Source organism: Triturus cristatus, chromosome 8 (assembly GCF_964204655.1).
Source record: "Triturus cristatus chromosome 8, aTriCri1.1, whole genome shotgun sequence".
NCBI classification, from domain to species: domain Eukaryota; kingdom Metazoa; phylum Chordata; class Amphibia; order Caudata; family Salamandridae; genus Triturus; species Triturus cristatus.
In genome coordinates this window covers 829221149-829240895 of record NC_140591.1, presented here as the reverse complement: position 1 = coordinate 829240895, position 19747 = coordinate 829221149, and the positions used below count along the sequence as shown (strand labels likewise).

General features: G+C 46.4%; 1 protein-coding gene across 2 annotated transcripts in view; it reads left to right on the top strand.

Annotated features, from left to right (window-relative positions):
- ANOS1 (anosmin 1) overlaps positions 1-18923 on the top strand; it is a 420145-nt gene extending 401222 nt beyond the window's left edge. For both annotated transcript variants that reach the window (XM_085622286.1, XM_085622285.1), the window contains exons 13-14: positions 1380-1521; positions 13650-18923. In XM_085622286.1, the coding sequence (XP_085478412.1) occupies positions 1380-1521; positions 13650-13708 (201 nt within the window). In that variant the 3' untranslated portion in view covers positions 13709-18923. The remainder of the gene's footprint in view (positions 1-1379; positions 1522-13649) is intronic.
- The last annotated feature ends 824 nt before the right edge of the window (positions 18924-19747 follow it).

Below are 19747 nucleotides of genomic sequence, written 5' to 3'. Positions count from 1 at the left end.
AACCACGGATATTACATTTGCCTCCCTTTATCTCTACCGACGCTAAACCCTAAAATCACCATTAAGAACCTTTATCTCTACTACCCTGAACCCTTAAATCCCCCTATACCTTCCTTTACCTCTATCCACCCTTACTGATATTTACCTCTACTACCCCTAAACCTTTATATCACTCTTACCTCCCTTTACCTCTACCCACCTAACCACGGATATTACATTTGCCTCCCTTTATCTCTACCCACGCTAAACCCTAAAATCACCATTAAGAACCTTTTTCTCTACTACCCTGAACCCTTAAATCCCCCTATACTTCCCTTTACCTCTATCCACCCTTACTGATATTTACCTCTACTACCCCTAAACCTTTATATCACTCTTACCTCCCTTTAACTCAGCCTGTCACTGAACCCTAAAATCACCCTTACCCCTTTTTTCTACCCCTAAACCAAATAATCACCCTAATTCTCCTTTACCTCCGTCCACCCCGTAACACAAACTTAACCCATATGCCTTACCTCCCTTAATACCCTTTACCTCTACCCGCACCAAAACTCCTTACTTAAATAATTTTCTGCATGGTACAGTACTGTGTGGTAAAGTTACTAATACTTGCGTGTGTGGGTCTTACATGCTTGGTAAAGACTGCGTTGTGCAGGTACTGCGTGGTAAAGGCGGTTTCCCCCTTGGACACTATCCTCTGTCTGAGCCTACGTCGATCGAGTACACAGAGTGCACACTTATTACAAACATGGCAGCTTAAGAATGAAATTCAATACCAACTTAAGTGTTTTAGGCTTTTGCAAACAGAGACCAATGTTTTCAGTGAGTCTGGACTGGTGTGAGGAAGGCTTTAACGTGGCTTCTCCACAGTGATCAGCACATTTAGTTTAGTTTAAATGAAGATTAAGACATAACCAAAGATCTTCTTAGGTTACTTGTGTAAGTCTAAAATGCACCATTCCACATCATTTGAACTCATCCTTTCATCAATGCAAAATAATAGGTAACATCCATGATAGAATGTGTGCTGTATTGGACTACAGCTTCTTTCTGAAAATCTACTTCCTATATTAAGACCATGGAGGGCAATATATCACATCCTTGTCAAACCCTGCAGTAAATAATGAAAATTGGCATTACTGCACATTCCCTTGCCAAGAGACTTATGGTGGTAGCATTTTAACGATGTTAACAAACGAGCTGATTATTAAATTGAAAGCATAAGCGGAAACATCTTTCCAGCACAGCATGTTTGGCAGGCCCACAGTGTGAAGAAAGACTTGGCACCTCGTCCAGAATTACAATGCTCCGAAGAATCAATTGTTATCGTGACATTTGGAAGGATAAACTCAAGACTTTGCTCTTCTCACTGTTTACAGGATCATTATCTGCTGACAGTGGCTAATCTGAGGCCATCAATGCTCTACAGACTGGAAGTGCAAGTGCTGACAACAGGAGGAGAGGGGCCCGCTACAATCAAATCCTTCCGAACACCAGACCTGCCGCCATCTTCAACGCACAGTGAGTGTTTGTTGTGACACTTTGTGTAGATAACTTCTATTGGGGTGATCACACTGCTGTAATTGTCTTTGTTCTTGAACATTTATTCCACTTGTAATGCTGTCTTTCTTAAATCTCATTTCGTCCTCTGACATCGTGTTGCTTGGTCCCATTCCTTCCTCTGACACTGTCTTTCTTAGTTCACACTTCTTCTTCTAACACTATCTTTCATGGCTCCCATTTCCTTCTCTGGTGCTCTTTCTTGACTCTCATTTCCACCTGTCTCTTCTCCAGTCTGGATTTTGATCTGAACTCTAACGTCAAAAGCGACTGCCTGACTTTCCATGTCAGCTGCTCCAGTTTCAGTTTTTTCCCCCATTGCCTTCACAGCTAATGTGGGAACGGTGGACCACACAGTTCTCTTCAGCACACTCTAAGCGACTTGTGTTTCTGGGTCTGTACTCTCTTGGTTTTCCTCTCATGTGGCTATCCACTCCTAGTTTCTTTTCTGGACAAAATAGACTTCTGGTGATTCCTTCCTTGATATGGTCTCCCACAAGGCTCAATCCTTTCGCCTCTTCTTTCACCCTATTCTACATCTCTCCTTTCTGTTATCATGTCTTTGCCTTCACCTTTCTTTGTATTCAGGTTACATTACACTGCATCTGTCACTTCATCAAACGACCCCATGTTCCACAGCACAATATCTAATGACCTTTGGCTGCCCGTGGCGGTCCTTGCGTTTGCTGCCCCACGGCAGCCGCATGTTAGAGAAGGAGGGTTCTGGCGATTCCTGCGTTTGCTGCCCCACGAAGGCTACAGGTAGGAGCGGGGTGAGGCTGCCGCCGCCCCCAAAACTTGTGTCGCCTGGGGTGGACTGCCCACCCATTGCTACTCTATTGCCTCATAGACTTCATTCCTGCTCCCTACTGGTAGCCATTCTTCGGGTCTATGTGCTGCTACCCGACCAGACTTCAATCCCAATTGCAGTTCAAAGAGACAGAGGCTGGTGGTAGTGCAGGAGCACCGCCCACAGCCCCTTGCCTTGAGGTCTGCAAAGACACGAGAGAGGTAGGAGAAGGCGTCTATGATGAAGACCCAGAAGAAACAGTGGATCTACCGCTGCAGAGCACTGGCCTGAGAGCTTGGGTTTTCTCTACTCTTGTATAAGAGCAGTGAAAAATGAAACTAGTTTTCACTGCTGCTTTGTCACAGCAATGAATAACCCGGTTTTGTGTCTGCTGTGCATTATCTTAGCTTCCTAATTTAAACAAAAAACAAGGGGACCCTACTCACACAGAGCCTGGGTATTCACTATTAAACAGAAACAATGGCTCGTATGGATTAATAACCCAATATATAATATATAAAGCCCAATGGCAATGACAAAAAAAGGGGCTGAACGTGATGTCAGAAAGAAAAGTTGGCCATACACATTAGAAACTTTGTAAAAAACATTGTTCTTTATATTTACAATGAAAAAGCCTTTACTAAAAACAATTTCACAATATACATTCCAAACAAAATGACAGTTTTTCTAGACAATTCTGAAAAGCGTCCCAGTGAAAAAACAGTGAATAAACCTAAACTAAACAATTGACAACAAAGTGCAATATAAAAGGTTTCAATTATTCATTATGTAGGCGATCAAAGACGAATAATGCAATATAGTTCACCAACACTTATTCATCATAAGTGTTGAATAATGATTCGCCTCTTAAATCTCGTCAACGACGTTTCGACCCTATTTGCAATAGAGGGTCTCTTCAGGACAATTTAATATAGGGACACCTGAACGATAATAGTGTTGGCCAACACGCCAAAAAGTGTCACCGTGCTAGGAGTGAAGCAAAATAACTCAGAGTACCCAGCCGGGTGCCCTGTGAGGGTCAAAACGGAAGGGAACAGTTCCACAATCGGTACTCGTCTCACGTTTGACCAATGGGTAATTTTTTGCGCTAGATAATCGATCTAGTAGCGAAGAGGCTAAGGGATACAGCCACAATATGTAAACAGCGTCCTGGATATCGCTGGTATCAAGAGTTACGATATACTCTCACAAAGACGTTATACCGTCTGGCACTACTCCGGACAAACGACAAAGAATCCGCTTGGTACAATCACCATCTTGCGCAAAAAATTACCCATTGGGCAAACGTGAGACGAGTTACGATTGTGGAACTGTTCCCTTCCGTTTTAAACCTCACAGGGCACCTGGGTACTCTGTGTTATTTTGCTTCACTCCTAGCACGGTGACACTTTTTGGCGTGTTGGCTAACACTATTATCGTTCAGGTGTCCCTATATTAAATTGTCCTGAAGACACCCTCTTTTGCAAATAGGGTCGAAACGTCGTTGACGAGATTTAAGAGGCGAATCATTATTCAACACTTATGATGAATAAGTGTTGGTGAACTATATTGCATTATTCATCTTTGATCGCCTACATAATGAATAATTGAAACCTTTTATGTTGCACTTTGTTGTCAATTGTTTAGATCTGAAAGAAACACGTTAGTTAGATTCCTCACCTTAGAATATCCCCAGGCGTCAGACTGGATCCGGAAGATTTTTCGTCAGCAATACCCCTTGCGCGTCGCTAGGCGTCGTCTGCGGCTCCACGTCCGTCGTCGGCGTCGTGCGCCGGAATGACGTCGTCGGAGTACTTAGACGCCGCCCTCGCGCGCTGACGTCAGTTCTTCTTTTTTCCGCGCCAGTAAGCGCAGATCCGGGAGAGCTACCCCTTTAGTCAATTTTTGACTAACTTTTTGATCCTTTTTGATCCTGTCAATCGACTCTGGTGCCGGTAGGATGCCTGGTTTTAAAGCCTGTGCTGACTGTAACCGCTTGATGTCGGTTACGGACCATCACCGCCGGTGCCTTTACTGCTTGGGCCTCGATCACGACGCGGAGTCGTGCTCGGACTGCAAGGCCCTGACCTCGAAGGCTAGACGGGAGCGGTCCCGTAAGCTTCTCGAGATTCGCCACTCGGCTCCGCGCGCCTCTCGATCCCGGTCCAGGAGGAGGTCCAAGAATCGGTCGCGGAGCCGTAGCCGACGTCACCATCGGTCGTCGGGATCCAAGTCTTCGGGTAAGTCGAAGCATTCCAAGAAGTCCAAGAGGCGACACCGCTCTTCGGACTCCCCTCGTCGGTCGCGCGACTCGGCCGAGGGTCAGGGTGGTTCCACCCCCGCGGCTCCGGCGAAGCCGCAGGCGCCGCGCACGTCCCCATACCCTCCGGTCCCTGGGACTGAGGCGACGCCGGCGGAAGTCAGTGCCTTCCTCTCGGCCATGAGGAACCTGGCTCCGCCGTCGGCGCCCGCTGGTGCACCTTCGGGCCCCGCGGACCCGACTGGGCTGCCTTGCCTGCCGGTGGCTCCGGCCCCGGCGCCGTTGACGGCTCCGGCCTCGACGCCGCAAGCGCCCGAGGGACCCGTTCTCGAGTCCCCGCCGACGCCGGTCGACCTCGTCACGCCTCCTCCGCCGGCGTCGACACCGGTACCACCCCCGACGTCGACTCCGCTCGACGTCGAGCCCCGGTTCAGTCCCACTCCGGGCCCGGCGCCGGTACGGCGTCGATGGACGCCGCGATCGGCGCCGCTAGAAACACATTATGTCTACCACCCGGCTCCGTTACTTTCTCCTGTATACCAGGAATCGGATGATGGGGACAACTGGGAGGGATCCGAGGATCCTATGGCCGTTCAGGCTCAACTGTCCCAGGACTGGGCAGATGAACTGGGGGAGGCCAGTGGCCTGGATACCTCTCCAGACACTGGATTTGTCTCTCCTCCGACTGTGGCTTCGGAGGAGGGCGCTGCTTTCTCTGTGGTGCTGCGCAAGGCGGCCGCAGCCCTTGGGCTCGAGCTGCCTGCCGTGGCTGTGAGGACTAACGTCCTTACTGAGGTGCTTCAGTCTGCAGCAAGCTCCACTGAGCCTCTGCTGCAATTCCATGAGGCCCTCATTGACGTTCTGCAGGGCACCTGGTCCAAGCCCTCCACAGTTCCTCCTGTGGACAGGAACGTCGCCAGGCGCCACCGCCCTGCTCCGGGCGACCCCAGTTTTCTGTCCCAACACCCTACCCCTGAGAGCCTGGTTATCCAGGCCTCCACCTCCCAATCCTCTTTCCCGACCGTCCCGCCGGACCGGGATACCAAGAGACTGGAACAGTTTGGCAAGAAGCTGTTCTCCTCCCTTAGTTTGGGCCTGCGGTCTTTGAACACCGCTTGTCTCTTGGACCGTTATTCTCACTCTCTGTGGGATGCGGTGGAGGACACGCTGCCCCTGTGTCCGGAGGAGGTCCGGACACGACTTACCCAGGCTCTGGCCGATGGGAGGGATGCCGCGCGACATGCTATACGATGTGGGCTTGACACCACGGACTCGCTGGGTAGGGCCATTTCTACCACAGTGGCGCTTCGACGTCACGCCTTGCTGCGGTCCACGTCATTTTCGGGCGATGTCCAGAGCACTCTCATGGACATGCCTTTTGATGGCACTCACCTTTTTGGCGAGAAAGCGGACAGTGCGCTGAATCGCTTTAAGGACTCCCGGGCTACGGCCAAGTCCTTGGGCCTCTCGGCCCGCGATCGCAAACTTCCGCCTTTCGCCCCTTTCGTGGCCAAGGAAGGGGTGCCTCCTCACGTGCGCCTAGCCACCAGCCGCAGAATCAACCTGCGCGCGGACGTGGTTTCCGCCGAGGCGGTTCTGGAGGACGACGAGGTCAGCCCACATCCACATGGCAGCATCCGCCTCAAAGCCTTCCTAGTCCGAGCTTTCAGGCCCATTCCACGCCAGTGGGCGGCAGAGTTCGCCATCACCTGGGACAGGTGGGTGCTGCAAATCGTCCGAAGGGGCTACTCCCTCCCCTTCGAGACGACCCCTCCAGCCATGCCACCGCAGCACCACCGTATCTCGGGGGATCATTTGAATCTTCTCCACGAGGAAGTTTCGGCCCTCTTGTCCAAGGGGGCCGTCGAGCTCGTTCCGAGCCCAGAAGTAGGTCGTGGTTGTTATTCCCACTACTTTCTGGTTCCCACGAAGGGCAAAGGGGGCCTACGCCCTATCTTGGACCTCCGGAACGTCAATGCCTTCCTCCGGAAGGAAAGGTTCAAGATGTTGACTTTGGCTCAGGTTCTAGCTGCCCTAGACCCCGGAGACTGGATGGTAGCGTTGGACTTGCAGGACGCATATTTCCACATCCCCGTCCTGCCGGCCCACCGGCGTTACCTGCGGTTCACGGTGGGCCCAGAGCACTTTCAGTTTACCGTGCTCCCCTTCGGCCTCACCAGTGCCCCTCGGGTGTTCACGAAAGTGATGGCGGTGGTCGCAGCTCATCTGCACAGATCAGGGGTTCCAGTCTTCCCCTATCTCGACGACTGGTTGTTGAAGGCGGGCTCGCCCCAGACAGTCGTCTCCCACCTCCAGACTACGGCGGATCACCTGCATTTGCTGGGATTTTCCATCAACGTGCCGAAGTCACACCTGAGTCCCTCTCAGAAGCTCCTCTTCATCGGAGCGGTTCTCGATTCAGCGCAGTTCCGGGTCCATCCACCGGAACAGCGGGTCCGGGATATACAGGCCCTGATTCCCATCTTTCGGCCTCTATCCTGGGTTTCGGTCAGGCTAGTGTTGCGGCTTCTGGGGCTGATGGCCTCCTGCATCCTACTAGTGCATCACGCCAGGCGGCGCATGCGGGCTCTGCAGTGGGACCTGAAGTTTCAGTGGGCCCAGCATCACGGCAACCTGTCCGACCATGTCTTGATCTCGGAGGGCACTGCACGGCAGTTGCAGTCGTGGCTCACGGACCGCGATTGGGTCAAGGGCAAGAGCCTCTCCCTTCCCCAACCGGAGCATGTCGTAGTGACGGATGCGTCCCTCCTGGGATGGGGTGGCCATATGGGAGAGGCGGAGATCAGAGGCCTCTGGTCTCCGGCGGAGTCTCGTCTCCACATCAACCTGTTGGAGTTGAGAGCGATCCGACTTGCACTGAAAGCCTTCCTTCCCTCTGTCAGGGGAAGTGTCGTGCAGGTGTTCACGGACAACACCACCGCCATGTGGTATTGCAACAAACAGGGCGGGGTGGGGTCGTGGACCCTTTGTCAGGAGGCTCTGCGCCTCTGGACATGGCTGGAACACCAGGGCGTCACCCTAGTGGTTCAACATCTGGCGGGCTCTCTGAACGCCAGAGCAGACGAACTCAGCCGCCGGTGCATGATGGATCACGAATGGCGTCTGCACTCCGAAGTGGCGCAAGGTCTCTTTCAGCAGTGGGGAGAGCCTTGGTTAGATCTATTCGCCACCGAAGAGAACGCGCAATGTCAGCAGTTCTGCGCGTTGGAATTTCCAAGGCGGCACTCGCTCGGCGACGCTTTTCGTCACGAGTGGAGTTGCGGTCTGTTGTACACCTTTCCGCCTATACCACTTCTGCCCAGAGTGCTGAAGAAGATCAGGCACGACCGGGCCCAAGTCATCTTGGTGGCTCCGGATTGGGCACGAAGGTACTGGTATCCCGAGCTACTCAGTATGTTGACCGATCCTCCGATACGTCTGCCCCTACGGGAGGATCTTCTGTCGCAGCAGCAGGGGACGGTCCTCCACCCGAACCTGTCCAGCCTCCACCTCCATGCGTGGAGATTGAGCGGCGGCAGTTGATGCCATTTGACTTGCCTCCTGAAGTCTGTGATATCATTCTGGCAGCCAGGCGTCCCTCCACAAAGACGGTATATGCCTGCCAGTGGAACAAATTTGTGGCATGGTGCACAGCAAGGGCTGTGGATCCCCTTTCCGCCCCTCTTTCTGAGGTTCTCCTCTTTCTTCTTTCTTTGGCCCGGCAGGGATCTGCCCTGGGCACCCTGAAAGGTTATCTTGCTGCCATCTCAGCCTTCTTGCGGCTTCCTGATCAGCCTTCTCTTTTCAAGTCCCCTGTAGTTACACGCTTTCTGAAAGGCATTACTCACACGTTCCCTCCTGTCCCTTTTGTAATGCCTCAGTGGGACTTGAATCTTGTTCTCACATTTCTAATGTGCGCTCCCTTTGAGCCTCTTCATAATTGTCCTCTTCGTCTGCTGACGCTTAAGACTGCTTTTCTGGTAGCCATCACCTCGGCTAGACGGGTGAGTGAGCTCCAGGCTTTATCTTCAAAGCCTCCTTTTCTCTCTGTTCATCCGGACAAGGTTTTCATTTGGCCTCGTCCCTCCTTTCTTCCGAAAGTGGTGACTCCATTTCATCTTGGGCAGTCTGTCACCTTGCCCACCTTCTTTCCGCATCCTTCCAAAGAGGAAGAGAGGCTCCACCGTCTGGACCCAAAACGTGCGCTCTCCTTTTATTTGGACCGCACAAAGCAGTTCCGGGTGGACGACCAACTTTTCGTTGGATACGTGGGTGCTAAGAAGGGGAAAGCTGTGCACAAACGGACCATCTCTCGGTGGGTCGTTTTGTGCATCAAAATTTGTTACTCCTTGGCAAAAAAGGACCCTCCTGTTGGGCTGCGCGCCCATTCTACTCGGGCCACAGCGGCTACTACTGCTTTGGGACGGGGTGTCCCTTTGCAGGACATCTGTCAGGCGGCTACGTGGGCTTCGCTACACACGTTTGCCAGGCATTATTGCCTTGACAGCCAAGTCCGGAGGGATGGCTTCTTTGGCCGTTCTGTCCTCCAGGACTTTCTGGTGTGATCTTGGTTCGCAGACCCACCACCGGGGATGGTATTGCTTGGGTATCTATTCTAAGGTGAGGAATCTAACTAACGTGTTTCTTTCAGATGAACAAGTTACTTACCTTCGGTAACGATATATCTGTAAGAAACATTAGTTAGTTAGATTCCTCACCGACCCACCCATCCTCCCCTTTCTGCGAACTGACATCTAGGGTTAAGGTTATCCTTTTCAGGCCCCTAGATTTTATTTTTGGCACCAGTGTCGGTCTTTGCATGGCTCTGCGTTCCTGGCGCGGAAAGCTATGTACAAGAACTGACGTCAGCGCGCGAGGGCGGCGTCTAAGTACTCCGACGACGTCATTCCGGCGCACGACGCCGACGACAGACGCGGAGCCGCAGACGACGCCTAGCGACGCGCAAGGGGTATTGCTGACGAAAAATCTTCCGGATCCAGTCTGACGCCTGGGGATATTCTAAGGTGAGGAATCTAACTAACTAATGTTTCTTACAGATACATCGTTACCGAAGGTAAGTAACTTGTTCTTTAGGTTTATTCACTGTTTATTCACTGGGACACTTTTCAGAATTGTCTAGAAAAACTGTCATTTTGTTTGGAATGTATATTGTGAAATTGTTTTTAGTTAAGGCTTTTTCATTGTAAATATAAAGAACAATGATTTTTACAAAGTTTCTAATGTGTATGGTCAACTTTTCTTTCTGACATCACGTTCAACCCCTTGTTTTTGTCATTGCCATTGGGCTTTATATATTATATATTGGGTTATTAATCCTTACGAGCCATTGTTTCTGTTTAATAATTATCTTAGCTTCCAGCAGAAGCCATACTCAGCAAGGGGAATGGAAGTGGTAGTAACAATGTAGCTTCTGACTCCGAAGCAAATTGTGCCAGCCATTTTGTTTTAGACATAACTCATGCATATTTAGTCTGCATGAAGAGCACAAATGTTCGGGAACAAATAGATACGTATGAAATCTTTTTATCTTAACTGGGAGGATGGAATTGGTTTCATTTTTTGGGTGCTTTCTTTTTCTTTTTGAAGAGTAGTTATTTTGAAATTCATCATGGTCTACTCTAGATTTCAAAAAGCAGGTCTTTCTTTAGCAAGGGGGAGTGCTTCACCTCCACTCAGCTGCTCAGTGTCTTTGGACTGGATTTCTACTCTAATTTCGGCGAAAGGATGTAGTCTTACGGCTAGAGCGGTTGATCTAGCAGCTGGGGAACCGTGTTCGAGCCTCGGCAACGACTCTCAACATCCTTTGATTCTGGGCAAGTCACTTAATCTCCCTGTGCCTAACAAACATAAATATGTCCATCTGTAACAAAACTGGTGCTCATGTAAAGCACTTTGATACCTGATATCCTCAGGTCTAGTTCGCGCTATATAAAAAAAAAAAAAAACATTCACCACACCCCTCCAAAGACATCCTCTGCTTTTGCTACAGCCTGGTGACCAACTGCCCGGCTCATTTATATTAAAAAACGTTGATACAGCACACCTCACACCCTTCACTGTTCCAGAAATCCATTCATTTTATTCATGTTTATTCCTGAATTAGATGGTGTCGCTGTAGTGCATAAGACACAAATCCTACACATTTTCAGTTTGCTAATGCCAGGGCTCTAGTGTTGCTTGTACTGCTGAAGTGTATGACTTTAATACCACTGTCAGGCATTGGGCAATCTTGAAGATCAGAACAGTGACGTAACTCCATGTCTAAAACACACCTATTTTTTTGGGAAGAATAATCGCTATCTCTGCCTAAATGGCTCTACAACAGAAGTTCTCATCATGAGAGCTTTGTCTTTTGGCAACCTGCCGCTTAACTTACCATTGAACTAGGAACCATCCTGTCTCTGAGTCACGTAGTACAGAACTTAGTTTGATTTGACTAGAATCTGTAATTTAATGACCAACTCACCACAGTGGTTACAAATACCAACTACTCCTTCATGCTACTGAAAAGGGTCCTGTTGCTGCTCTAGTCACCATACTACCCCCAAACGCCGCTCTAACCTGACTGGGCCGACAGTAAAGATTGGCTGGAGCAGCGCAACGCACTCTCTAGCCGAAGACACTTGGCCCAGGACCCAATCAGGACGCAAATGCTGTTTCAGATAGCTGGGGCACAGTGACTGCTCCATTCAGTACAAAAGCAAGGGTACCGCCACCATTCCACAGAGCCAGGAAGCTGGCTCGTCACACAACTGGTCTTTGGACGTAAACATCTTAGGGTCCTCTTCCCATTAGTGAAAGCCTTCATGTGCGGCTCCTGCCAATGTTTTATCCCCATGTGAGCAAAACATGCTGCAGTACCTTGCACTCAGGAGATTTCTGATCTGAACAACCCCCAAATCACAACCAGGTCAAGCACATTAAAGGCAGAAGCATGCAAGTGAAAATGCAGCAAGGGTCCATTTTAGAATTACACCCAAATCTATTGCAAGGTTCTAACAGCAGATACCTGCCACTATCCGTTTGCACTAAATGTACCACATTTTCATGTAACTGAGAAACGTATAAATGTACCACATTTTCATGTAACTGAGAAACATATGTCACAGTTGGCTGGGAATTTTGAACCATGAATCTCTTTTGTTTCTAAACAAACAATGGACCCCAATCACAAAATAAGTTAAGAGTGCATGTAGAGAATTATATCTCTTCTTGCTCCTACGTTTATATTTTTCTTTCAATTCAGAAACATTCCCACTAGTTCTGGAAAGCTGCACCCTCCACTAAAAATTTCTATTCATCAACAATCACCCAAGGTTAGACTATGTAAACCGTGTGATGTTGCCTAAATTGCATGCTTTGTGTGTCACTATTAAGCAATATTCCGCTTATCCCTTGTTTGGAGCTGGTTTCATTTGGCCTTAGGATCTCACCTAAAGCCAGGCCTTGCTGCTTTACTTAATGTAACTTTTCATGAAGTCCTAGGGTCGTTAGTTCTGTCCCCACTGCCTTACCTCCCTGCTCCCTCCTTTGTAGACATAATCAGTGGTTTGGCACTGAGTGAAGCAAAGGCATTTCTAGCTGCGCTTGTAATAACTTTTTAGTACGACATATTTGTGCAAAAAGTTGATTGATGCAAACATTTGCTCAACGTTGCATCATGTGAGCACCAATGCAAATGAATAATACATTTGGGCCTTAAAGTACTATCTCACTTCATCACTTTGTTACTGAGAATGCTGGGTGTTTGTATAACCTGCTAGGTCTAATAGCTGGTAAGGCATGGCTTGGCAGTTCGGTCTGGAGTTTTCCCATGAGGCACTGGGTCAAGACTGATTTGCATATAGCTGTGTCTGAACTGGGGTGGCGAAGTGAGCTAAAGAACGATGATGGATTCAACCCAGATCTGTGACTGGGGGTGAGTGTTTGAAATGTTTCAGCGCTCCGTCCATCTACTTGTGTTTGTTTTGTTCGCCCTGGGTTGTATGGGGATGCCCAGACGTGGGTCCCTTGCTCGCTTGGCCACTGGATTCAAGCTAGCCTGGCCGATGAGGGGTGTTAGCCCAAAACCGGTCCCAGGATGCTTGTTTCTGGTCCAGGGAAGACATGGCTTGGCAGTTCGGTCTGGACTGTTCCCATTAGTCACAGGGTCAAGACTGATTTGCATATAGCTGTGTCTGAACTGGGGTGGCGAAGTGAGCTAAAGAAGGATGATGGATTCAACTCAGATCTGTGACTGGGGGTGATTGCATGAAAAGCTTCAGCACTCCGTCCATCATCTCCTTGTGTTATACTTTAATAGTTGTTTGTGTGCAATTTCTTGTATGACTTGTGTATCAGAACTTCTGTTCCCTCGCAATTCTTAAAATATATAAATGTGCAGAAACTACATTAGAATTGCTTGATTACCGTGTAGTTTTGGACAATGTTGTCTCAATTTGGAGTCAGAGCCCATGTAATAAGGTGTTGTCAATTATATACTGGTGTGACCAAAGCCAGAATGAGAATATAGGCCACAAATGTGTTTGCTATCACATCTAAGAATTTTTCATTTGTCAATTGCCGTTAATTGCCTTCTGTTGCACTTTAACTCTTTATTCTTTGCTCGCTCTAAAATCATCATAGGGTGTAGCAATAGCTCATGTGTAGCATGATTTACTCTTGCTGCCCAACCTATCAATTTTAAGGAACAGATAAGTTCCAGAATTGAGATTCCGATTCGGGCACTAATTTTCACCCCCAGGCTTTTTGCTTGCATGAGTTTCACAAGGTACAACCTTCTGCAAATAGTTCAGGCAAAATCTGAGTTTGCACACCTTGTAACAGGGGAAATCATTGGGCATTAAATCTGCCTTCAGCTCCCCATACACAGAAACATACGTAATTTATCGAACTGCTAAATGCCACACACTGGCGTGATGGAATTCACCGAGTGGCCTATTTGCACTTGGAATTGTGCAGCCACAGTAATCTCTTGACTGCTGACTAACGTTTATCTTTTTTTGTTGTCTTCGACAGGGCATCACCTAAAACATCATCATTCGCATCACTACAAGCCGTCCCCAGAAAAATACTAGAGACTGTCAAATAACAGGATATTTTGGAGATGCCAGTAAGCAGGCGGCCAGCAAGAGGATGGCACACATGTATGCGTATAGCAGCAATGCATCTTTCCCTCAATGGTAGTTTATTTCCACATCTACATCTTTCTACATCTGATTTCTAGCTCATCAGGGTACCTATGTCGACCTCAAGAACTGTTATCCCTGGTCCCAGGATGCTCTGGGGAGCACCATCCTATCAGTGACTCCTGCCTCCAGATCATTGAAGGTTGCGTCACATTCCAGCCCCTGGTGGGGCAGTGAAGGGCACACGCATCTGCCTTTGTGCTTTCCTGCCATTTTGATTAGCTGCATCAGCACAGCACAACTTTTAAATGCTTCTTCTGCTCGTCCAAAAAGCATACGCATTCCGAAATGGAGTCCGCAGTTACAAATATTTGCATCTTACACATTTCTAGTTTGTTTACGAGGAAATGGCACTATACGCAGCAATAATATTTTTTTAATGTCAAGTAGCTTAATGCTAGCACATTTAGGGTCTGGAAGAATTTTTGGGACTGTTCTGAAGAATGAATTTGCTTCTGCATAATGGGGGACTGTCCTGAGGTCTACACTTGGATTCAAGCGGAGAACTTTACGCTATGCTGTCTATGGGAGGTGTTTCTCTTTCATAAAGTTATAAACATCATGGTTTCAAGGATCCCACATGGACAAATAATGTATTTTGATGGCAAAAACTGAGTTTGTACATTGCTGGTACACGGTGGGACACTTTCCAGTAAAGGAGAAGGTAGGTCGGTCTGAATGACGTGCCTGAAATTATGAATCCAGAAGTTCCACATGGATTTGTAATATCTTGCATTGCGCTGGCCTTGAAGATGAGGACCATGCGAAGATTGTTTTTGAGTCTCACTTTTGTATACATTGCAAAATGCCCATGACTTGTGAAAAAGGACATTAGAAAATGAACTTCTTTGCGGTTCACCCAATTCAACTATGATCCATTGAAGTGAGCCAGTTGGAAAAGGTGGGCATGAATTTACACTTCGAATTTGAAATATATTAAAGTCCAGTTCTTTGGACTGATCAGTCAAACCTGTTGAAACAATCTGAAAAACGCGTTTTGAGTATGACATCTTACATTGAAATTTAGTTTTTCCAATCAGAGAAAATCATATGTCTATGCCTGGGAGAAAAACATGCGGCCATGCATAGTAAAAGTGCTCTTGCCTACATATGGTGTAAATTAGCTTCGAATCCATGCTACTTAAGGGCACTAAGGCTTGGTACTATTGACCACTTACTTGCACAGGCAAGCAGGTGGACATCCGTATTAGACTGCAACAGAACTTCACCTTAGAGCCTGACGAGCAGAGATAAGCATGCATGCGAAGCGGACCTAGCAGTGTCATGTCCATTAGAATCAGGATAACAATTGCGGCAACCGCTACGGCGGGCGCTAAGGCTATATTAGAACACTGGATGCTGCGAGCCCCATTTAAGATACTGGAGTTGTAGAGGGCCAATATTGGCTGGTATAGACCTTCTGCATCAACACTACTATGCTTGTTTTGTTGGATTTCCCTACATTACATCCTGAATGGGTGCAGTCTTCTAATAGCAGTATAGTCCTTCTGCCTTGTACCATACCAGCCATTATAGATCCTCTACCATGTTCTAGGCCTAGCCTACATTCAGGCCCATAACACAGCCAGAGGGCCTCTAGCAACCCGTAGAGTTCTCTGCAGCGGACTATAATGTTCTGATGGAACTGACACTCTTCTCCTGCAATACTACTTTTAACAGTGGAGCAGGATGCCCTGCATAGGCACTTCCTCCCTTTTTTTAACATGGGTTTAATTCTGACTACAGCCTCATTCCCTTGGTGTTACTTTTTTGACTGTTTCCATTATCCCTTCAGGCAAAATATGTCTCAGTCCCGAAAACAGTAATGTTAAAAGGATGAAATGGCAAGACATTGAAAACCCATGTTACATAAAAAAATGCAGTGAAGACATAAACAGACCAAATCAATTGTATACCTTATTTATTGACTAATGAGGAGTGCTCTGAGCAGAATGTGTCCAAATTACCATGCGGTAGAAAGTGTTGTACTTGTACAAAACATGTAAATGTTATATGCTTACATAAAAAGGAGCAGGGAAACTATATCCTGCCTTCTTGCAAAAAGGTGATAGTTGGGAAACGGTTTGAGATTAAATCAGTTATTTCCTGTTACAAAGGCAGCAAACATAAGCAAAATATCTTTGCAGCACACTTGCATAAATGTAAATTTATTACATAGAGTGGCTAGTATGCCGTAATCTATTTGCTTCATTCCATATTATACAAGCTGGAAAGTTATGCACAACAAATTTGCTCAATTTTTTTAACAAAAGTGCAAACATTCCATAATATGGAAGCAGCTTTGATTACAAGGCTCCATTATTATCACTATGTCACATATTTAAAAGGCACACTCTGGCGTTTCTGGTTGTGGCCTCTGATAAATACTAAATGAATACGCATTCACAATTCTTGGAGTCTCCTGAGCAACATTACTTAGCATGCCTGGATATAGGGAAATGATGTGAGCCCTGTTTGGGCTGTTGCGTGTACCCATTACAAGGCATGCACCGGCCAGTCTGAGCTCCTATGAGGGTATAGGATGTAGACCAAGAAAGAGGTGATATGCAATTTGTATTCTTGTAGGGGAACAAAGTATTTGTCAACATCCTTCATGAGTAGCACATACACGGGGCCCTGTACCTTGAGAAAGGCTTGGAAGTGGGTCCTTTACACGCAAATAGTGAGTGCAGCCAGGAGGCACTCTCCCAAAATTTGTGATGAGGCAGCCCACATGTAGCATCTAACGGGGTCCTGGAGACGCTTACCAATAATAGTGAAGTCCTCAAATAAACCTTCCCTCATCTGGCCCCTGAGATTCCTCACTGAAAGGCTGGGGTGAACTTCAGCCCCCCCTGGGAGTAGTAGGTTGGATCACTACTGTCTCAGGATTCACTGCCTACTGTGCAGCACAGGTGTATGCATGCCTGCACTGCAGACTGGGCACTATTCCTTTAATATCGCGCAGAACAGGACTCTGACCATTGATGCAAAGTCTGAGCGGCAATTATCTGCATAAAACATTTTATTTTCTTAAAGTTCCCTCTGCCATCTCACCACTTTTAAGATAAAATGTTTTGCAAATTGAAAACTAACAAAGATACTAGTAAATAATATTATCGTAAACACCTAACCTGCTTCTCACAAATAATTCACCATTACAGAGTATACTCTGCCTATACATTTCTGTGTGCACTGTGTAGAGTTTAAGCTTTTAAAGAATCTGGAGCAGATCCTGGTTTACAAATTCTAGTTTACAAGCAAATACAACAGTTGACTATAGCACTGGGAGGTGTTGTCCTTTTGTTGTACACAAAGCAATAAGGCAAAATATGGTACAGATGTGTGATGTGTTTTGATTTGAGTGCAATTAGTGCTTAAACATTTCTCCAGTTACTTATCTTGGTAGACCTCTTAAGACATAAACCCTCAATACTTATAGAAATGCAGATTATGGGCCACATGCATCAACGAGAAAACTGCTCGCAAACGGGCAGATTAGCAGAATCTGCCCCTTTGCGACCGGTATTTTTGCATTTGGGATGCATCATCCCAAATGCAAAAATCGCTATTTAAGGAATCTCTAAATAGCGATTCCTTAAATTGCGATTGCATTTAAGGAATCCCAAATTGAGATTCCTTAAATGCAATGCATGAAGGTTTAAAAATTAGCGCTTTCGCTAATAGGGGGAGCAAATTACCATGAAGTTGAACTTCATGGTAATTTGCAAAAACTTTGAAAAATGCACTAAAGTGCATTTTTCAAAGTTCCATTTTACACACACACATGCCCTTGGGGTATGTGTGTGTGCAAGATGTTTTCATATGCAGAATTCAGGGGTGCAACAGGGTGTCTTTTTGACGCCCTGGCACCCTTGAAATAGCATGAGCAATTTGCGATTCTCTAATTGAGATTAGCAAATTGAGAAAGTCCTCCCATTCATTCCTATTGGCCTCTAGGCCCATAGGAATCAATGGGGAGGTATTCCTTAATTGCGACTCGCAATTTGCGAGTAGCAATTAAGGAATGTTTAGGATTCGCTATTTTGTAAGCGAATTCAACATGCATAGCCTTTTGCTATTCCTTATTAGCGAATCCTTATTTTTCGCTATTAAGGAATCGCTAATGGCATTGTTGATGCATGTGCCAGTAAGTTTCCATCTCTCTCCCCCATTTCTTAGTATTGTTGAAATTATAACTTCCACACTAGCATGAATTCCAAATTGTCATTTAAATAGAAGAGTAGTCATTCAAAATGGCGGAAAGACTGACCAGTGTCGTGCACAACCTCTCTGAAAGTAGGTACCAAGGGGCAGGGCATTTCTGTCTACCAAATGGCTGACCTGCAGATGTAGTCTTCCTTGCATCCTATAGGGCCCTTTCATGAAAATTGTAGTCGATCCTTCTGTATGTATCTGTAAAGGTAGTTGTGACATAGATTTATTTATTAATTCCCTTCCAGACTCGCCACGTCCCACCGCCTGCCTATACGTTTTTTACTGCCACTGGCGGCTGTCGATTGCGAATTCCTTTTTACAGTCTGATACGTTGTTGCTGGACTCCCGGAGCAGATAGGGCGTTGCATGTACTTAACAGAAAAAAAAACTTTATTTTATTAAAAAAGTAAACTGTAAATGAATTCCTGCAGGTGTGGATTATTGTGAATGGTTTTGCATGCCAACATCCAGTGTTCTGTTCTAGGCATGAAAAGTGATCCCGTCTTCCCTCCTCTGACTCTGTTTGCAAAGCACATATTGCAAAGTTACTCGCGGAGGTCTGTGTGGGATGCCTCTCCGACTGGCTTTATGGTGTTGTAGTGTTGAGATGCAGAACTGACTCGCTCTTACCCGAACTGGCTGTAGAAATCACGTTCCTATAACAGTCATTTAAAAAGTCAATATTTATTTATGTATGTAATTCAGAAATGTTGGGATTTTTTGCGTGTTACGTCTGCCCTGTCTTGTAGAGAGAAGATAAAGGCTTCTTGTAAAAACATTTTGTAAAAAAAATGTAATTGTAAATAGTGTCTGATATGTTACTCATAATTTTCATGTTAGAATTTGTACATACTGTTTAAGTAATAAACTGTCCTTAAACATGAAACGGCGATGGTAATCTTGCCTTCAGAAAAAGCGTGTGTTGTCATGTCTAGTTGTTTTAGTCATGTCCTTAACTTGCACTACTACTGGCAAGCTTCATGCCTTCGCTGTGATATCAAGTGTGAAACAAACGTTTGCTCATTTTCTTTCAACAGCTTTGTAGGTTAAATGACCTGGGTGCGAGTTGGAAGGGAACAAAAAGTCCTCTTATTTCTGAAAAATGTGCTAAATCATTATAAAAGGATTTCTCTTTGGTGGTCATTTTTTTTTTTATAACGAGTTTTTTTTTGGTGAAAACTGTTCTCACAACTTACTTTGTAAGATAGACCTGTGGGACAAAGGTAAAACAAAAAACTCCTGCTATGAAAAGTTTGTTTGAAATAATATTAAACTTGCTTCTTCATATTGTAAAGTATTTTCAGTCACACATCTACCAAATACTTTCAAGAAGTCGGATGGTCTGTGGTTAGAGTTTTGAAGATCTCGGAGTTACTGCTTCCCTTATTTCTAGTTTGAAAAAAACAAAGTTAAATGATTTGCCATGATAGGCGCTTATTATAAATTATGTGCAAATACACATTAGGGAGCTGACTTGTTTGCACCCATATCGAGATTATGATTCAGGTGCTAGAAGTAAAATGTAGTGCAAATCGTGCACACTAAAGGACATATTTATGAGCCCCTTTGCGTCGCACTACGTGGCTTCATAAATCTCGAGTAATGTAACGCAGCACAAATCACTACCTTGCGTTACTCTGATTCAAAGAGGCGTTTCCATGGGTGTTGCATGGGTGTTCTCGCACAACATCCATGGATTTTGATGCATTC